Source organism: Stegostoma tigrinum, chromosome 14, assembly GCF_030684315.1.
Source record: "Stegostoma tigrinum isolate sSteTig4 chromosome 14, sSteTig4.hap1, whole genome shotgun sequence".
NCBI lineage: Eukaryota > Metazoa > Chordata > Chondrichthyes > Orectolobiformes > Stegostomatidae > Stegostoma > Stegostoma tigrinum.
In genome coordinates, this window is record NC_081367.1 from 48,819,461 (window position 1) to 48,838,539 (window position 19,079).

At 41.0% G+C, this 19,079-nt stretch overlaps 1 protein-coding gene across 5 annotated transcripts in view; it reads left to right on the plus strand.

Moving 5' to 3' along the window:
- Positions 1 to 7,203: 7,203 nt before the first annotated feature.
- rubcn (rubicon autophagy regulator) overlaps positions 7,204 to 19,079 on the plus strand; it is a 64,253-nt gene continuing 52,377 nt past the window's right edge. For 2 of the 5 annotated variants that reach the window (XM_048542061.2, XM_048542063.2), the window contains exons 1-4: positions 7,204 to 7,440; positions 13,521 to 13,674; positions 16,546 to 16,629; positions 18,395 to 18,542. In XM_048542061.2, the coding sequence (XP_048398018.1) occupies positions 7,373 to 7,440; positions 13,521 to 13,674; positions 16,546 to 16,629; positions 18,395 to 18,542 (454 nt within the window). In that variant the 5' untranslated portion in view covers positions 7,204 to 7,372. Of the gene's footprint in view, positions 7,441 to 13,520; positions 13,725 to 16,545; positions 16,630 to 18,394; positions 18,543 to 19,079 lie in introns of those variants that run through there. The other 3 variants (XM_048542065.2, XM_048542064.1, XM_048542066.1) reach the window with 3 other exon arrangements.

The window sequence follows — 19,079 nt, forward strand, 5'->3', positions numbered from 1 at the left end:
CTGCCAGTAACCTTTATTTGCATAAAATGAGATAACAAGGTGTAGAGCGGGATGAACACAGCAGGCCAAGCAGCACTTGTGGAGCAGGAAGGCTGACGTTTCGGGCCTAGACCCTACGGAAAAATGATATCGGACGTCAATGACAAACCTTGTAGAAAAAGTATTTGTCCAAACGTCTTCCTTTTAATTATATAAGAAAAGCTCTATCATTTACAAATTACTAGAAGTACATGGATGGGGTAGAGCGAACAAGAAGAACAAAAAAAAGCATATTCTTGCCAGAGTGTTACAATTTTGTCTGTCCACACGCACTGGACGCACTGAATTGAATATTTCCGTTTCTGGCAACAGAGTTATTGTCTAGAACACAATATACCTCCTGCTCTGAAGAAAGATCACTGGACTTGAGACATTAATTCTGATTTCTCTCCACCAGTGCTGCCAGACCTCCTGTAGCAATTTCTGTCGTACAGTCCAATTCCCTGATAAGCAAACTGATCTGGTGTCTCATACAGACTGACAGAGATACGATAACAAGGACTGGATCTGCACTTGCTATGCAGCAATCTATTCTGCCTTCTCCTTCAGCCTGAGGCTTACATCCCAAGTCAATGACATGCCAGTCATCTCCCTGGTGGTAGCATCTTTCCCCATGATCTGGATGATGTGATCTCATGTGTTGAAGAAAGACAATTGAGATTTGTCACTACAAGCCTTTGCGACATAATTTGGACGCTCCCATCCCTCATTTCTTCCTTTAGGCAGTCCTTCTGCTACCCGTCCCTGATCGATTGAAGGATTGATGCAGGAAAACATTTCAATCATACAACTTCACCACCTCCAGGGATTTGGAGACCAAGTCCTCCCTTTGCTTACTTGCACTTATAAACCCTCTGCTGTTGCGATGACAGGACACTCATGTCTCTAAAAGAAGACTCTCGTTGGTACTTCAAAGAACCATTGCAGACTACTTTGTACATTTATACCTCTTCCCAGTATTTCCTGATGGGCTTTCTGAAACAGATGTTCTGTTATGAGCTTGTTCCCTCCATATATTCAAGGAAACACATTATATCATAAGATAGCAAGGTGTAGAGCTGGATGAACACAGCAGGCCAAACAGCATCAGAGGAGCAAGAAAGCTGATGTTTCGGGTCTGGACCCTTTTCTGAAGAAGGGCCCAGACCCAAAACATCAGCTTCCATGCTCCTTTGATGCTGCTTGACCTGCTGTGTTCATCCAACTCGACACCTTGTTATCTCAGATTCTCCAGCATCAGCAGTTCCCACTGTCTCTGAACATATCATATCTGGTTTTAGCCTAAAGCTATGATACTCAGTGCCAATACCTAAGTCCTCAGTAATCCTGGAGTAGCTTCAGCTTTCCTCATACACATTACCAGTTTCAACTCCTCCACCATCCACTCCACCTTGGCTGGCCAGCCTTTCAACTTCATCCACCATGATCTGATGCCGGTGCTGTGGAGTTCTGCTAACTATGACAACAAACCCAAAGATCGTGAATCAGGGATTCTTTGTTTGACTGGCATCAGTCATCACAAACGTGAAGGGAGATTAGGGTTAATGAAGTAAGTATTTGCAGTATTTAGATGGAATGAAACCTGAGGTTTACTTTTGATAAAGAAACCTTTTGTCTGTCTGCTCCTCCTTCCCATGAGACCTCTTTTCCAGAACACACCTTTGATTTCCCCAAAAAGGAACTGTTGAACTCCTCCAGCTGTCTTGCTTCACTGTTACTGCCTACTGTTGGAGATCCTGGCATAACTCCTTCAGCTCCCCCTCTCCACACTTTCTCTTATTGTCACCACCTACTAGTGCAGACTTGCATTCAAAAAAAGTTGTATAGTTTTTGAAATTTTTCAAAGAATTTGCAAATCACTGGCTGGACCATCATTTATTGGCCATCCATACTTGACCTGGAAAATGTGGTGGTGTGCTATCTTCTTGAACCACTTTAGTGCTTGGGTGTAGGGACACCCACAGTGAGAGTAAGAAGGATCTTCCAGGATTTTGGCTCGTCAACAATGAAGCATGAGCAAGCAATGAAAGATGCATGCTTAAAATACACATTTAACTACATTTAAGATGTTCTGGAAAGTTATTAACTTACGATTCACATAACTTGACTTAGAAAAGCTGGTAATATATCACCATCTGCATCAAACCGAAACTAGGATAACCGTCATCACTATTTTAAAATCCAAACCCCGAAACTTGTTTACAATCAGACACTTTACATCATAATACAAAACATAAGTTATAGAGGACACCTGGAAAATGTGTTCAATTTTCAGCACCAATTTTTAGGAAGAACAGATTAGCTTTGAATGAAGTAAATTTACCTCATATTGCACTCCATTAGTTCAATTACGAGGAGAAATTACACAAACTAACGTTGTACTCCCTGTAGTTTAGAAGGCTGTGGGGTGATGTCACTAAATTTTTTGATATATTCAGGGGAATCTGTGGGGTAAATATATAAATTAATGTTGCTAGTTGGGGAGTCTAGGACAAGGAAACAGAGTCTAAAAATTGAAGCCGCACTGAATCATAGAATCCCTACATTGTGGTAACAGAGATTTGGCCCATCATGTCTGCTCTGAACCTCTGAAGAGCATCACTTCCAGATCCACCCGACCCTGACTCTATCCCTGTAACCCTGTATTTCCCATGGCTAATCCACTAGCCTACACATCCTTGGACACTTTGAGCAATTTAGCATGGTCAATCCAGCGTGGATAATCCACCTAAGGCGCACATCTTTTGGCTGTCGGAGGAAACTGGAGCACACAGAGAAAACCAACCCGTCACAAGGAGACTGTGCAAACTCCACACAGACAGTCACCTGAGGCTGGAGTTGAACCTTTATTCTTAGAACTGTGAGGCAGCAGTGCTAAGAAATGAGCCATCGATGTTTCAAGACTGAAGTTAGGAGAACTTCTACTCATGAACATTGAAGAAACTTGGAATTTTCTTTTGCAACACTTATTACAGAAATAACATTTTTATAGCATTCCTTAAGTAATATAACACCTCAAGTCCCTTCTCAGGATCATTATAAAACAAAATATGACACTTAGCCACATAATAAGATATTAGGTCAAATCACTAGAAATCTGGTCAAAAAAGTCAGCTTGGAGAGGGATAATGGGAACTGCAGATGCTGGAGAATCTAAGATAACAAAGTGTGGAGCTGGATGAACACAGCAGGCCAAGCAGAATCTTAGGAGCACAAAAGCTGATGTTTCGGGCCTAGAACCTTCTTCACAAAAGGGGGAGGGGGAGAGGGTTCTTAAATAAATAGGGAGAGAGGGGGAGGCAGATCGAAGATGGATAGACAAGAAGATAAGACAGACAAATTAAAGGGGCAGGGATGGAGCCAGTAGAGGTGAGTGTAGGTGGGGAGGTAGGGAGGGGTTAGGTCAGTCTGGGCAGGACGGACAGGTCAAGGGGGCGGGATGAGGTTAGTAGGTAGGAAATGGAGGTGTGGCTTGAGGTGGGAGGAGGGGATAGATGAGAGGAAGAACAGGTTAGGGAGGTGGAGACGAGCTGGGCTGGTTTTGGGAATGCATTCGTGGAAGGGGAGATTTTGAAGCTAATGAAATCCACTTTGATACCATTGGGCTGCATCTATGCACGAATAGTGATTTAATCACAGTTGTTGGAATATCCATGCCTTATCCATTCAGTTTCAAGAATAAGCAACATCGTCCAGAAAGTTTTTTTAAAATGTGAAGCATTGGAGAAAGAAACATATTTCCCCCATTATTGGAAGTGTGTGTGTTTGTGTGTGTGTATGATTTGGGTGACTTGGAGGGGTAACATTTCTATTTTCATGTTACGAATTGTAAGTGTTAACCAATTCTGTATCATCACTGAATTTGTTTTTAAGATAATTAACAAACAGAAACAAGGAAACTCACCAGACCTGGCAGCATCTGTGAAGAGAAACAGAGTTAACATTTAGAGTCCAGTGACCCTCCTTCAGAAGTAGAAGCAGCTAGGAAAAGGTGTTATTTATGATGATTACAGGGCTGGGGGAAGGAATGACTAAATGCATAGAGATAGAGCCCAGTGAGAGAGGGAATAAAGGGTGGGCAGAGAAAGGGATTGTTGATAGTAAGCCAAGGAAGATGAGAAGGTAGGTAAGTGATGATGTGAACTATGAGTAGATGAAAACGAATTGGCTGTGTTGGAAATAAATCTGGGGTTGCACAGATAGGTAATAAGAAGGAAGGTAGTGTTCATAGTCTGAAATTGTTAAATTTGACGTTGAATCCTGAAGGCTAAGATACCAAACAGAAGATGGTGTTGTTCTTTCAGTGTGGGCTGAACTTTGCCAGAGCACTGCAAGGGCCTGAAAAATAAAAGTTGGCATGGAATTGCATGGGAAGATGTGGGGCGGTGCTGGAGTGGACCTGCGTGTCCCAGAGCGAGTGGTCCCTGCAGGATGTTGACCAATGAGGGGAGGGGAATATGTGTCTGGTGGTGGCATCCTTCCAGGGTAGGCAAAAATGGCAGCTCTTGATCCTTTAGATGTGGAGTCAGATGGTAGTATCCCACTGGGTGAGGCATAAATGCTACCTTTTACCAGCTGCTGCTTGTTCTGAAAAAGGATCACTAGGCTCAAAATGTTTACTCTGTTTCTCTCCACAGACGTTCTCCAGCAATTTCTGTTTACACTTGCTTTAGATCTCCAGCATCTGCAATTGTTTTAGTCTATTCGATGGGTCTTATTGTTCAAAGTCCAATATAGAGAAAGGCTAACATTAGCTATTTTGGGAATTTGGTTAAATATTTTTATTTAATGTTGTGACTGTTGGAGTAGTGAGACAAGAATGACCGTGCACTCCTCCCCTCTCTGTCACAACATAAAAGTGGGAGTTTGTGACATCTAGTGCAGACTATGTTCAACTGGAAGTGGGTAGGAATACGAAGGATAAAGGGAAATACCAGTTTCTTGTGCACTATGTCAAAATAACATAGGCATTTGTTTAGACCTGTCTGGAGGTGGTTACTTTTTCTAATCTCGCAGGAATAAATCTTCCAAGTCAAGGTAATTAGAATGGGTGGACAATTTGAACTTAAAATTAAAAGCAAGGGCTGGAAAAGCACAAGTGTTTGAGATAATAGCACGACATTTGAAACTGGAAGAATGGCAAAGGAAAACATATAGCAGTTCTGTAGAGTTAATGAGAACTCATTTGCCAGTGAAAAAGGGTTGAATAGTAAGTAGAATTCGAATTGAAGGATATTTTGCATTTTTAAGGAAAGGAAAGTACATTTCAGAGAAGTTAAAAAATTAGTCGTAGAATTTAACATGAGGACAAAAGATATTGTTTGAAACTCAAGAATATAGACCCAGTTTCCACAATCTCTCATAAAGCAATCCACTGTTCCAAAGATTACTCTGGCTAACCTTTGTTGCCCTCCATTCATGGTAAGCATATATTTCCTTGGTTAAATTAACCAAAATGGTATATCATACTCCAAGTGAGGTCTCACAAAGGTTCTGTACAGCAAGATATCTTTTCTTCTATACATAAATTTGTTTGAAATTAAGACTGCCGTACGATTTGCCTCCATAATTACATGCACACCTGCATGCTAGATTTTAGTGACTCAAGGAAAAGGACACCCAGATCCTCTTGCACAGCACTTTCCAACCTCTCACCATTTAAAAACAATTCTGCCTTCTTTTTCTGCCAATGTTAATAAGTTACATTCCATCTATTCTGCAGTTGGCTGAAGACAGACATGTTACCCAGTGTACAAGTAAGCCCTCTGCTTCAGCAGTGTTACAGCTCAACTTCAACAATTTCACCTATTCCATTTTGATTACACCCTTACACAGGGAACAGCTGAACTGGATAGTATTTTATGTTCTATAAATTCAGAGAATCCCTACACTGTAGAAACAGGCCCTATGGCCCAACAAATCCACATCAAACCTCACAGCATCCCACCCAGGCTCATCCCCCATTACCTACCGTGGGAGTAAACCCACACAGACATGGGAAGAGATAATGGGAACTGCAGATGCTGGAGAATTCCAAGATAATAAAATGTGAGGCTGGATGAACACAGCAGGCCAAGCAGCATCTCGAAATCTCTGATGAAGGGTCTAGGCCCGAAACGTCAGCTTTTGTGCTCCTGAGATGCTGCTTGGCCTGCTGTGTTCATCCAGCCTCACATTTTATTATCTCAGACATGGGAAGAATGTGCAAACTCCACACAATCACCTGAGGGTGAAATTGAATCCAGGTCCCTGATGCTGTGAGGCAGCAGTGCTACCCACTGAGCCACACCATTCTGGCATTTGATAGAAAAAAAATAAGAACTATGGTAGGTTTGGATTTGACCGTTAATGGCTTGACTATTTCACACAAGGAACAGTTCTAGAATTCTCCCCTACTCAAGAGTGTGGACGGTAGCTAATCGAAAATTTCAAACCTTAGAGCAATAGCCTTGAACTATCAAAAACATCAGTCAAGAACTGAACGTGGATAAAAATCAGTTAAAGATGAGCCATAATTTATTTGGATGATGCAGCACATTCTTGCGGTTGAATGATTTTGCATTCTTCAGTTTGCCAATCAAGACATCTAGTTCAAGAGTTTTCGCTTTATTAATAGTCTCAGGCAGTTAAAAGTGAGTGATGCGCAGTTTATAGCCTACAGCTCAATGAATGTTTAAACCTATCTGTTAACGGCGTCCATATTAGCCCCGTCAGATACGAATGGCACACTTCATACAGCATGTTGGCCATGTTTGTGTCCGGAAGCCGGTGTCTAACACACAGCGAAACAGGTTCGCGCCAGTGGAAGGGAGAGGCGGAGCAGTTGCTGAAGCCAGCTGGTTGGTATCCTGAGCGGTTACCATGTGAGAGATTGGGCCTGAAGGCAAGGCGCTCTACACGCGTATCGGGGGACGGTATTAGCTGGTGTGCGGCGGGGTCCGATTCAGGATGAGGGACCGGCTGGTATCTGCTAGATGTTCAGGAAGTGGCATTAGCTGGTATCCGGTTGGAGGTGAGGTTCCGGCCGCGATCCGTGGAGGCGGCGTTTTATGTCAGCGCTGGAGGTGGGGCCTGGCACGAACTGCTTTCCGGGTCGGTTACTGGGGCGGTTCAGAGCGTGGTATCACGTGGTGTGTGTGTGTGTGTGTGTGTGTGTGAGAGAGAGGAGGCGCGGGAGGGAGTGGCCGCGGGAAAACAGCCTATGGGTCGCTGCTTGCGACATTGAGAGCTTCGGGGTGCGGTTCCGATGCGCTGTGACGGAATTTGAGAAGCCGCGACGCAGAAAATCGGCATCTCTGGGAATACCCAGAGAGTCGTCTGAGCTGGTGGTGACATGTTGTCAACATGGAGAGAGAATAATTGGCACCAGGACATGGAGAGCGCGGAGGAGGCAGAGTGCAGGTAATAGCCTGAGACTGCTGTGGCCAAACAGAGAAGGTTAAGAGGTGACTTAATCGAGACCTACAAGATGATCAGAGGATTAGATACAGTCGAGAGCGAGAGCCTTTTTCCTCGGATTGTGATGGCTAGCACGAGGGGACATAGCTTTAAATTGAGGGGTGATAGATATAGGACAGATGTCAGAGGTAGGTTCTTTACTCAGAGAGCAGTAAGGGCGTGGAATGTCCTGCCTGCAACAGTAGTAGACTCGCCAACTTTAAGGGCATTTAAATGGTCATTGGATAAACATATGGATAATATTGGAAAAATATAGGTTAGATGGGCTTCAGATTGGTTTCACAGATCGGCGCAACATGAGGGGCCGAAGGGCTGATACTGCATTGTAATGTTCTATGTTCTATCTCAGTGCCCTCGACTTGAGTTTCTTGTTAACTGGCAGCTCCTGACTACAGTTTGGGGTGGGGCTAACCTCTGCCTCTTTGATGACAACAAATCTTGTACAGGACTCTGGTGATACACTGTTGAAGACTGCCTAGTTAACAATTACAATTTATTTAAAAACTTACTTGTAATGATGGGGTGGAGGCTGCTGTAACGATAGGTATTTCTGAAAGGCATTACTAGGCTCCTGAAAGAATATGTCAGTTGTCTTGATGGACAAATTCACAGCACGTTAGTGACCTGATCTGCAAAGTGAGACTGAGTTTTTACAAATTGTGAGACTTGTGTGTATGAATGTAAAGGTATTTTAATTTTTAAGTGTTAGGTCAGTGAAGAATTTTTCTGTACGTGCGTAGTAAAAGTTGAAGGCATAAAGGCAGATAGATGTCTGTGATTTGAATCCTTTAAATTAGTACAGGGAGTAAGGACAGATGATTGTTCTTTCATATGGTTGATGGCAGGAGTATGCTAATGAAGGTGCTACAGCTCACCATTTTGCAGTCACGTTGCAACTCAAAACATGTATTCTGGATATGTCTAATTTGCAAAATGAGTGGTGCCCTCCACGAAAACTGCATCTTCATTTTCAGCACTGATCCCTTTACCTGTACTCGAGCTGTGTGTTTTTGTTTTTGATTAGCTTGAGATGTGGGCATCGCTGGCCAGCATTTATTATCCACCGCTAGTTGCCCTTGAAGGTGGTGATAAGCTGCCTCTTGAATTGTTGCAGCCCATGTGCTGTTGGTTGACCCACAATGGTCAGGGAGGGAATTCTGTTTTTTTTTAACCCAGTGACACTCAAGGAACACTGAAAAATTTCCAAATCAGAATGTGCTAAGAACCAAGACAAGTACAGCACAGGGACATGCCCTTTGGCCCTCCAAGCCTGTGCTGATCCAGATCCTCTAACTAAACCTGTCGCCTGTTTTCCAAGGATCTGTAGCCCTCTGCTCCCTGCCCATTCATGTATCTGTCTAGATACATGGCAACATGTTCCAGGCACCCACCACCCTCTGCATAAAGAACTTGCCATGCATATCTCCCTTAAATTTTTCCCCCCTCACCCTGAAATCGTGACCCCTAGTAATTGACTTCCCCACGCTGGGAAAAAGCTTCTTGCTATCCACCCTGTCTATACTTCTCATGATTTTATGGACCTCAATCAGGTTCCCCCCCACCCCAACCTCTGTCTTTCTAATGTAAATGATCCTAATCTACTCCACCTTTCCTCATAGCTAGCACCCTCCATACCAGGCAACATCCTGGAGAACCTCCTCTGCACCCTTTCCAAAGCATCCACATCCTTTTGGTAATGTAGCAACCAGAACTGTACGCAGTATTCCAAATGTCGTTGAACCAAAGCCCTATACAACTGTAACATGACCTGCCAACTCTTGTACTCAGTAGCCTGTCTGATGAATAAAATCACTAATGAGCGGCGGGTGGCTTGGAGAGGAACGTGCAGGCTCTACTTCTGCCCTGAGAAGGACAATATCGTGGCCCATATGTGGCAGTTGTTTTCCTCTTGAACAGATTTTCTTGCTTTTAAGTGTGATTGTTGATATTAGTATGCTGCTGTAAATGAAATGTTGATTTGGGTTCGAATGGAATAATTCAGGAGCATGAATTAAATATTTTCAGTTTTCTGCACCAGTTCTACGGACAGTTTTAATTGAACATTCAATTTTGAATTGAGCAAATTTGTAGTGCCGAGTTACTCATTGTACAATGCGTAGACTAATGCTAATAAAAACTGTAATAAGGCTGCCCTTTTTAGTAATAAGATATTTACAGTCAGTGAACTTTGGTGTAGTTTGTGCTCCATTTGGATTTACTTTCTGGTGGCGAAAGTGTTTTGCCTACTTTACTTGTTTCCAGTTTCTCTTCTGTTGTTTCTTTAGTTATTTTCGGGTCCTTTTGACAGAAGATACAGAATTTATTCCAGTCCCCTTATTTAGTTTTGCAACTGCATTATCGTGTCTCTGGCAGTATGATTTTTTTCTGCTTAGATTAGCACCTAAATATTGTTGGAGGATCATGGAGAGGAACCCCACATTTCCAGCACTTTGTGAAGCTGGTTTGTTCTAATTCTTTACTTTGGTACATGTCACCTTATTTGTAACAACTGATGTTGCTCTGTTCTGAAAATAACAAGTGGTGGAGATCATAGCAGGTCAGGCAGCATGAAGAGTCATCTGGACTTGAAATGTTTGCTTGTTTTCTCTCCACGAATGCTGCCTGACTTGATCTCCACTACATATTTGTTTTCAGTACAGATTCCAGCAGCTGCACTAATATGTTATTATGTGCTGTTCTTTTGAGTCCTTTCAAGTCCTACCTAGTCTACCCTGCTCCTGTCAGCTAAGTGCAGTCTATTTTTATTGAATCATTGTACTTGTCCAGATATCTTCCCTTGTGTTTTTTGCCTTTTAAGTAGCTTTTTTTAAAGAAAGGGCAGAACAGCGTATTTGGACAACTTTGTATAAAATGTGATCTAGTAACTTTGAGTTTGTGACCGACATTTCTTTGCAATGCTCAATTCATTTTTCTAACCACAGGAAATATAAAAGGTAATTTTCTCTAGCTGAAGTATGTGTTAGTCTTAAAATAATTTATATAGCTGGCGCAAAGGCATGCACATTATTGCCATGTTCTTAAATGGCTGACTGCTTCCCTGGTACAGTTTTTTTTCTTCAGAGTTTGAACTTACTGAAGCCAGAGTGGCTCAGAACCACTCAGCCCTTTCTTGTATAATCTGCAGCTGTTTCTGTTGCTTGTTCTGCTGATTTCCCCAACTGCTTGCATGATTGGTCACACTTCCTTATTATACAGTAAGAATTCAGTTTTTGTATGCCCTCAGAACAATCCTCTCCCTTGCGTAACACGGTCAGCAGTGTACCCTTGAGTCTGATCTACTTTATTTGCATATTATGTACTGTCACTTAACAATATTGTGCAGAAACAGAAATCAGATTTCCTTGTGCGCAGTCAAAGCTGCCTTAACTTTCTACTGTGTCTCGATTTCAAGGTTATCGCTTGAACCTCCATTGCGAGTTGAACATCATTTTGGATGAGCCAAACGACATCTGTTTTGACAAGGGCCTTCACGTTTTTTTTTCTCTAATAGTATATTTCCTTTGCATCTACTTCCTTGTCTAATCTTCATCTTTTCAGTTAATGTTGACTCCTATGATGTAATTGGCTGATGCTGACTTTCTCTTGCACTCACCTCACAGGTCTCCCTGCTTCCACTCTGAATTGTAATTAATTCAGGGTGTTATAACCTGCATCTATCACTACTGAAATCTTTGTATTGTGATAATCTCTGTATTTGTGATACTTTCCTGTGATTCTGTACTCTTTGGACTTTTAATTTGGGAATATTTGCCCTTATTCTTGGAAATCCTTGATAGCCTCATTATCATATGTCAGCATTCAGGCCTATGTTACTGCTTATATACTTCATTCCTCCATCACTTATGTGCTTTTTCATGCATCAGGTTATTGCTTTTTGAATTCTCTTTCAAAATCTTAATGTCCCAGTCTCTCTATCTCTGCTTTAAAACTCTTGTTAAACAAAAGCTTGTATTGTCCATAATTCTCAGCAGTCAGTGTGGAGTTGGAGGAACACAGCAGGCCAGGCAGCATCCAGTGTATCACTTTCCACCATGTCAGCTACCTACAACCTGACCCCACGACCAAACAGAGTTCCCTCCCCACCCCTATCTACCTTTCCTAGGGACCGCTCACTCCACAGCTCCTTCGTCAGCTCAACACTTCTTACTAACCCCACCGCACCCTGCACCTTTCCCTGTAACTGCAGGAAGTGCTACATCTCCCCCCTTACCTCCATTCAAGGCCAAAAACAAACCTTTCATATCAGATGGGTGTTCACCTGCGCGTTTGCCAGCTTGGTCTACTGTATCTGCTGCTCCCGATGTAGCCTCCTGTACATTGTTGAGACAAAGCGTAGACTCTGAGACAGTTTCGTAGAGCATCTGCACTCTGTTCTTGACAAATGATGATACCTTCCGGTTGCAAACCATTTTAACTCCTACTTTCTGGGTGACGTCCATCCTGGGCCACCTCCAGTGCCACAATGACACCCTGTGCAAACTGGAGGAGCAACACCTGACATTCTGCCTCTGGAGCCTACAGCCTGCTGGCTTTAACATGGAATTCACTCGGAACAAAAACAGGTTGCTGGAAAAGCTCTGTGGGGAAAAAAAAGTTAACGTTTTGGGTCTGGTGACTGTTCTGAGGAGTGTACACTGAGCCCCAAATGTTGACTCTGATTTTTTTTTTCCTTCACAGATTTTGCCAGATCAGCAAGTTCTGGTTTTGTTCCTTATTTACAGCATCCACAGTTCTTCCCGTTTTTATGAAATTCACTGGTTTTAAAATCTCCCCTCTCCCAGCCTCCCTCTCATCCCTGCCACCTTGACCTGACACAATCTGTCCATCTTCTGTCCCACTCATCCTACTGACTAATCTCCACCACTCCGCTGTCACCATCCCACCTACTTTACCCAGCCCCACCCCTCCTCTCTATTTATTTCCCATCTCCCTATCCTCTCCCCATTTCTCAAGAAGGGCCCTGACCTGAGTCGTCAACTTTCCTGACTCTCTACTGCCTAGCTTTCTGTGTTCCTTCAGTTTCACACTGTCTTGTCTCTGACTCCAGCATCTGCAGTTCTTGCTATCTCATGTTGAGAATTATCTCCTGAATTCATTCCATTCTTTTGATTTCTGTTCAGTTAAGACTTATGTTGTAATATCTAATTGAGGAATAATAAATCAAATTGTAAGTGTTTTATCATGGCAGAACACATTTATGTACACACTCTACCTCCTGGCTTTCATTTGTTGGCTGGCCTGCGATTTCGAACAAATTAAATGTGCTGGTTCGGCAGTTATTCTGGATCAATGAGGTTAATTTGAAGGGACTGATTTTAGGTAAAAGAAAAATGGTATTCTCAGTTGCCTATTCTCTCAGTCCCGGTTTCAAGATTAGTTTATTTGCCTTTTCTTGATGGTACAAATCTGTGTCCACAGCATACCCACGAGGTTGTTGATTTGCTCACTGAGCTGGCCCAACGTAGACACGTGCTGGAATTCCTCAAGGCATAGTTCTCCACCCATACTTCAAACAACAAATATATAGAATTGGAGCACCCCATATATAAACCTATACAGTTCAAAACCCGAAATGACATTACTCTCTATAACAGACTGGACAGGATAAATTCCAAATGGAGTAAAACAATGTCACTTCATTGGAGGCTCCACTGATTTCTGAACAGGAATAAGCCAGCTTGGCGAGCAAGTCAACAACCTCACCCACAACCCGGGCTCCAGATCGTTGCCAAGACTTTAAACGGCATACCCATCTTTAGGTTATTTGTACTGTTACGATGGTGCACCATTTCCACAAAGCATAAAGGAAGTACTCATTAGTGACTATTAATTGTTGAGCTTAAATTACTTGTTATTTTGCATAAGGGATAGCATTTTTGGTTGTAATTGCGAGTGACATTGGAAATGGGTCAAATAACATCTGAACTTTAAATCCAGTGTAGATGAAACATCTGGCTCAACAACCTCTCTTAGGTTTGCAGTTTTCTTTTGTTCATCTGCAGACAAGAACAGTGGAAACTCTTGGGCGGCCTGAAGACCACTGTGGAAGGGCTGCTGTCAACAAATAACCCTAATGTCTGGTCTAAGTATGGAGGATTGGAGCGTCTCTGCAAGGATATGAACAAGATTTTGTGTCATGGACTCCTGGAGGATGAGGTCTCTGATTGTAATTCATTTCATTTGGATGGATGGTGCTCCTGTTGGAGGTTAATGATCTTATTTGTTGTGGGGAGCAGAACCTGAGCAATTGAATTATCTAGCCATCGTAAACAATTAAATGTAATCTACGTTGTGATGCTCTTTGGTTCATAACTTCAGTGGGACATGTGAAGTATTAGACTTGTGAAGGATTTTTGGTTAAAATAACCTTTTATATCTGTATTCAAAATCCTATGAACGAGAAGTAACTGGCATTTTTTGGCATTTTTTAAAAATTGTAGATGGGGGAGAGACTGCAATAGACCTTTTTTGTAATAGGTTATGATTCATGCTTCTTTTGATCATTTTCTAAATTATGTTTTCTGCTATTACCAGCGTAACATTGCCTTTAATGACTGAAACTTTATAATTGGATTCCATCTAGTTGCACCACATACCTTTGTCTTGCTGAAGTGAGTCAGTTTCTCTGTGGTTGTTAACATTTGTTGGAGTAGGCTTCTGTTAATTGGAAAATCTCCCCAAAATTTTGCCTGGGTGACACAAAAGTCTATTAATGACATACTGTGCTGGCTTAATTGAATCTAGTCTGAAACTAGTTTTCTTTAAACTGTTTGCTTTTGGCTATTGCTTTTTTTTTTGCCTTATCTTTATCTCCTCTGTTCAGTCCCCACTCCCTGCCTCCCAAAACACACACAGCAAAGTCACCACCACAGAAACTTGAAGATGTGCTTGATTTATAATCCAGAATATGGATTGTGTAAAAGGTCTGCTTGAGAGACCTATCAGCTTTTGCTTCACCTGATGCCATTCGTCTCTTTATGGAGAGATTTCAAACACCTTTTCCTAAATTAGACATAGCTAAAAGGAGACTAGAAACTTATCTTTCATCTTGAACTCATCTGAATTGGGATACAAGAAACGGGCTTGGGGAAAGGAGACACCAGTTAGATACAGTTTTCGTAAGTATTATACTGCAGCTAAGGAGCAAGTTGTTTTGCGACTTTAAGTGTACTAGGAGCATAAGGACAGGCCTAGTCCATTCATGCTGTCAAGTCGACTCTGTCATTCACTATAATCATGGCTGATTGAATACTTTAATGCATTTTTCCAGTGTTATCCATATAATCCTATATGTTGTTGATCATCAGAAATCTAACAACCTCTAAGCATACTCCCATACTAACCTTCCACAGCCCTCTGAATTAGAGAATTCCAAATATTCACCACCTTCTAAGTTTTATTTTTAATAAAAGACAGCCCTCTTAATCTCACACTTATATGATACACAACTAAATTTTAAAATATTTCTCCTGGTTCTAGACTCCCCAGCCTAGGTAGATGCAAGTAAGATGCCTGCATCTACCCTCCTAAGTATTTTGTAGGTTTCAGTGAGATCACTTCTCATTGTCTGAATTTCGAGAGAGTACAGGCCCAGTTTGCCCATTCTCCCTTGCATAAGAGTCCTGCCACTCCAAAAATAAGCCTGGCGATCCTTTTATGGCAATTAATATCTTTTGCTGATATAAGGAGACCATAACTACACAAAACTCTAGGTACAGTTTAACAAGGTTTCTATGTAATTGAAGTACATTTTGCCAAGCAATACTAGTTATTCAGGTTGTTTTGATTGCACAAGATACTCTACAAGGGAATGCACATTAAAATCCTGTTTTTAAAATCCTGACAATTTTGTGGAAGGCTTAAGTTGCAGCCCATAGATGCTGATGGTAACTAGAGTTTGATTTTAAGTCTTTGAGATAATTTTGTTTATCTGTTGGTAACTTTACTCCAAATGATGTCAAAGACTTTTACTGGAATCATGGTTTAAACCACTACATTTTGATGAACTATGCTTGTACAAAGGCAAAAGGTGTTTTTTAAACTAAGCTTAAAATGTTCTTTGAGTGTGTAACACAGTGCTGAACAGTTTTGGGTTGTGAGTTTGTTCTTCACTGTCAAATGGATTTTTGAGGATCACTGATAATGCTACAGATTTGTCTATGATCTTCCACATGTAGAATTCATGTCAGTGAGAGAGCAGAGGTTTCTTCCCTAATTTTTATGGTGTCAATTGAAAATAGATAGCTGTCTGGCATACACTAGTGTAAGGTTTAGATGATGTCCTGAGCTACTAAATTTTGCATCATTTTATTTTAAATTTAGATAACCAGTTCCCATGACTGTATTACATGAGTACTACTGCAGTACTAACTGACTCATACTGCAGACATGGGGATTTTTGCTCACTGTGAAAATAATATAGGTATAGCTCCTTACTGCAGTATTAAAACAAGCTCTATTTCCTTTCTCGTAATGGGAAGTTCACAGGTTCAAAACATCTGCATTGCTCAATTCAGGAACTTGATGGATGTGTGTCAGTCACTCGTCGCACATGAAAGGAATCTGTTTCAAAGGAGTTATGGAATCTTTTGCTTTTGTATTGCAGTTGTTTCCACCTTTTTGCTGAAATCTCTGCACTTAGTGTAACTATGGAAGGGAAGATGGATTTTACCAGGAAATTAACACTCAAATAAATCTGATTGTGGTCTCAAGTATTACAAGAGCAGCAAATAGATATGGTTAAAGAAAGGTCTTTTGTGGATGTAACTGGTTCTGTGTTCTAGGTTTATCTGTAGTTTGTGCAAGTTGCAAGGTTGTTATTTTCACTTCACTTGGTGTTATTGTTCTTGATTTAAGTTTGTTTGTTGTTTGTGTGCTGAAATAGGAACGAATTAGCTGCTTTCAAGATTTTCTTTTGCACTAATGTTCACTGAGACTGAATCAAAGAAGAATTCGAGGTGTAAATTGTTAATACTAGAGAGTTAATTACGTAAATATGTAATTGTTTTTTTTGTTCTAAATCAATAGGTATATTCACAGCATAAAGATTATTGGCCATTTATAACTGATTGCCACTGGCTCAGCCCCAGCCTTGTTCATCATACTGTGCAGGTAAGTCATGGCAAGGTGTATGCTATCACTGTTGCAATGAAACATTGTGTTTGGTTAATCCTTTGACACTTTTGTATGTAAATAAGATTTCCTTTATTCGCATTTAACTGTTTAATGTCTGTGCTACTTCTTGCAAAATGTGTAGAATAAAAATTAAGTTACTATATTTGCCTTTAACTCAATTGCCAGTTTTTTTTAAAAAAATGCAGTTTCTATGTAGCTTAGGTGATATGGACTATGAAATACTTATGAATCCAATGTGCAGTCTGCAGGTTTGACCAGGTGGTGCAGAGATGTTTTGATGTCCAGGAAGAGTTTCTCCTTTTACAGTTGGTAGTCTCCTGCTGCAACCAAGTTCAGAATAATTTTGAGTCTGACAGATGTACAAGCTATATTTCCTGCCCAATGATCTGGTTTTGAGTGAATTAGTGCCTTGACACTGGACAATATGCCTTGAGAGGATGCTGCTGTTTGTTATTGTAATTTATTATTATATGTATTTATGGAAATACCAAAAAAATTTGTATAAGTTGCCGTAAACCAGTGCCATTTTAATTACATAAATTATAAAAATAAATCTTACAAAGTTAGGACAAATTTCATTTGTTGTTTCATCTATGGCTTCTTGATTTCTGAAGTGGCTATAGTGTGCTGCCACAGCCACATCTGTCAAAACTGTCCCTGGCCGCCACGCCAAGGAAACATGCTGAAGCTGACCCCACTGCCTCATTGCTGCCAATACTGTAGCTGCCACCATAGCCAGCAGACTGTCCCAACTCTTGAGGACCAAGACCCATCTCCACTTTCAAGAACCAGTGTCCAAATTAACTCCTAAGGATCAATTGTCTTTTTTCCCCACCAGATTGGGAGGGTCTTTTTAAAGGCACTGTTGGCGGTACTTCTGAAGTGCCTGATCTGTGTTGCACTTTGGAAATGTAGGCATAAGTCTGCAGGGAACACTGTCCAGTAAGCCATGAGTTTGGTTTTGTATTTGGAATCTTACTTTTTAAATAGTCTTTGTTATTTCTCTTGCATTACCTCTTCATGAAGTGAGTGACTCCAAACAATTTTGGTTTTAAGTGGGACAAGAAGTAAAACAGTAATTGGAAATGCAGTGATGAAGGGAAACCCTGACAGAAGCTAGTTAGAAATACCCTACTTTTTGAGTTTCAGCAAATAAACTACTACCCAACTGACAAATACATCTATTAAATAAAATATCCCTCGCTCATTCTTGCTTCTTAATCTGCATTTTATTACGTTTGCACTTTTGTTTTGTTCCAGTAGAGATTCCCTTTGTTGAGATGGTAGGCTCTGGCAATTCTGTTGCACTATTTGAATACAGACAATTCAAACTTGTTTACCTGTAAGTGAAGACTAATTCAGATCTTTTTCCAGTGTTGGAGAAAGTGAAGAATGGAAGAGTATTGAGATGTGGAAATATTAATATTGCAAAATGAACAGGAAATCAGAAGGAGAAAAGAACCTCTTTTTGCTTAGCAGGAAGAGATGGCTGTATGCTTTATTTTGGGCATAACAAAGATAGAAAGGAATTAGACAGAGGGCAGTGTAAATCCAGAAGTATGAGCTGGATGATACTGATGTTGAATTTTTAAAACCACTTAAATTACAGAAGAAGGGCCATATCACTGTAACTACTTCTGCTTTCCTAAACACAGTCAAGGTGTTTAATTTAAGGGCAAAATAAATTGAAGCGCGCTATCTTGTAATCTTTTGAATACACTTTTCTTATTTTTCCCTTTAGATGATGGAGAAGGATGCACATTGTGTCCCCAGAAGTAATCCACAGAAAGCACAGTACTGGCTCCACCACAGCCTTCAGTTCCATTCTCTCTCATCGCAGCTAAGATCATTGCTCAGCAATTGTGAATACACTAGGAAGTTTTACAAAGGTGCAGTATAACTTAATGTACTTTAAACTATAATGTGTTGGATTTGAACTTAACACATCTACATAAGATCCTGAACATGCATCGTTGAATTTGAGGCTCCAGAGTCTCCAATTTTAAGGAATGAATTGGATGCACAGGTGTACTTACGTGCAGTTGGGAAACAAATTTTAATTGTTAAGACAAAAGGCTAATAGTGCATTGAACTATAGTATGACTAATGATAGCAGGAAGTCTTGGCTGAGAAATTTGAACCTTTGAGGCTGCTTGTTCAATTTTGGCCATCAAGTTGCATTTTCCATGCAAATCCAACTTGTGGGCTAATAACTTCGTGAATAGCACGCCATACAAGTACTGGAAATAGTCATTTGGGAACAACAATAATATAAAAGCCCATGGGCTTGCAATGACATGCACACTGATAATCAAGGTTGCTGGCTATGTACTGGGAGCTCCAAGTTTAAGGAGAGAAAAATGACCAAATGGTTTCTTGATGACACAGCATATTTCTGTACTTGAGATGCTGATATAACAGAACAA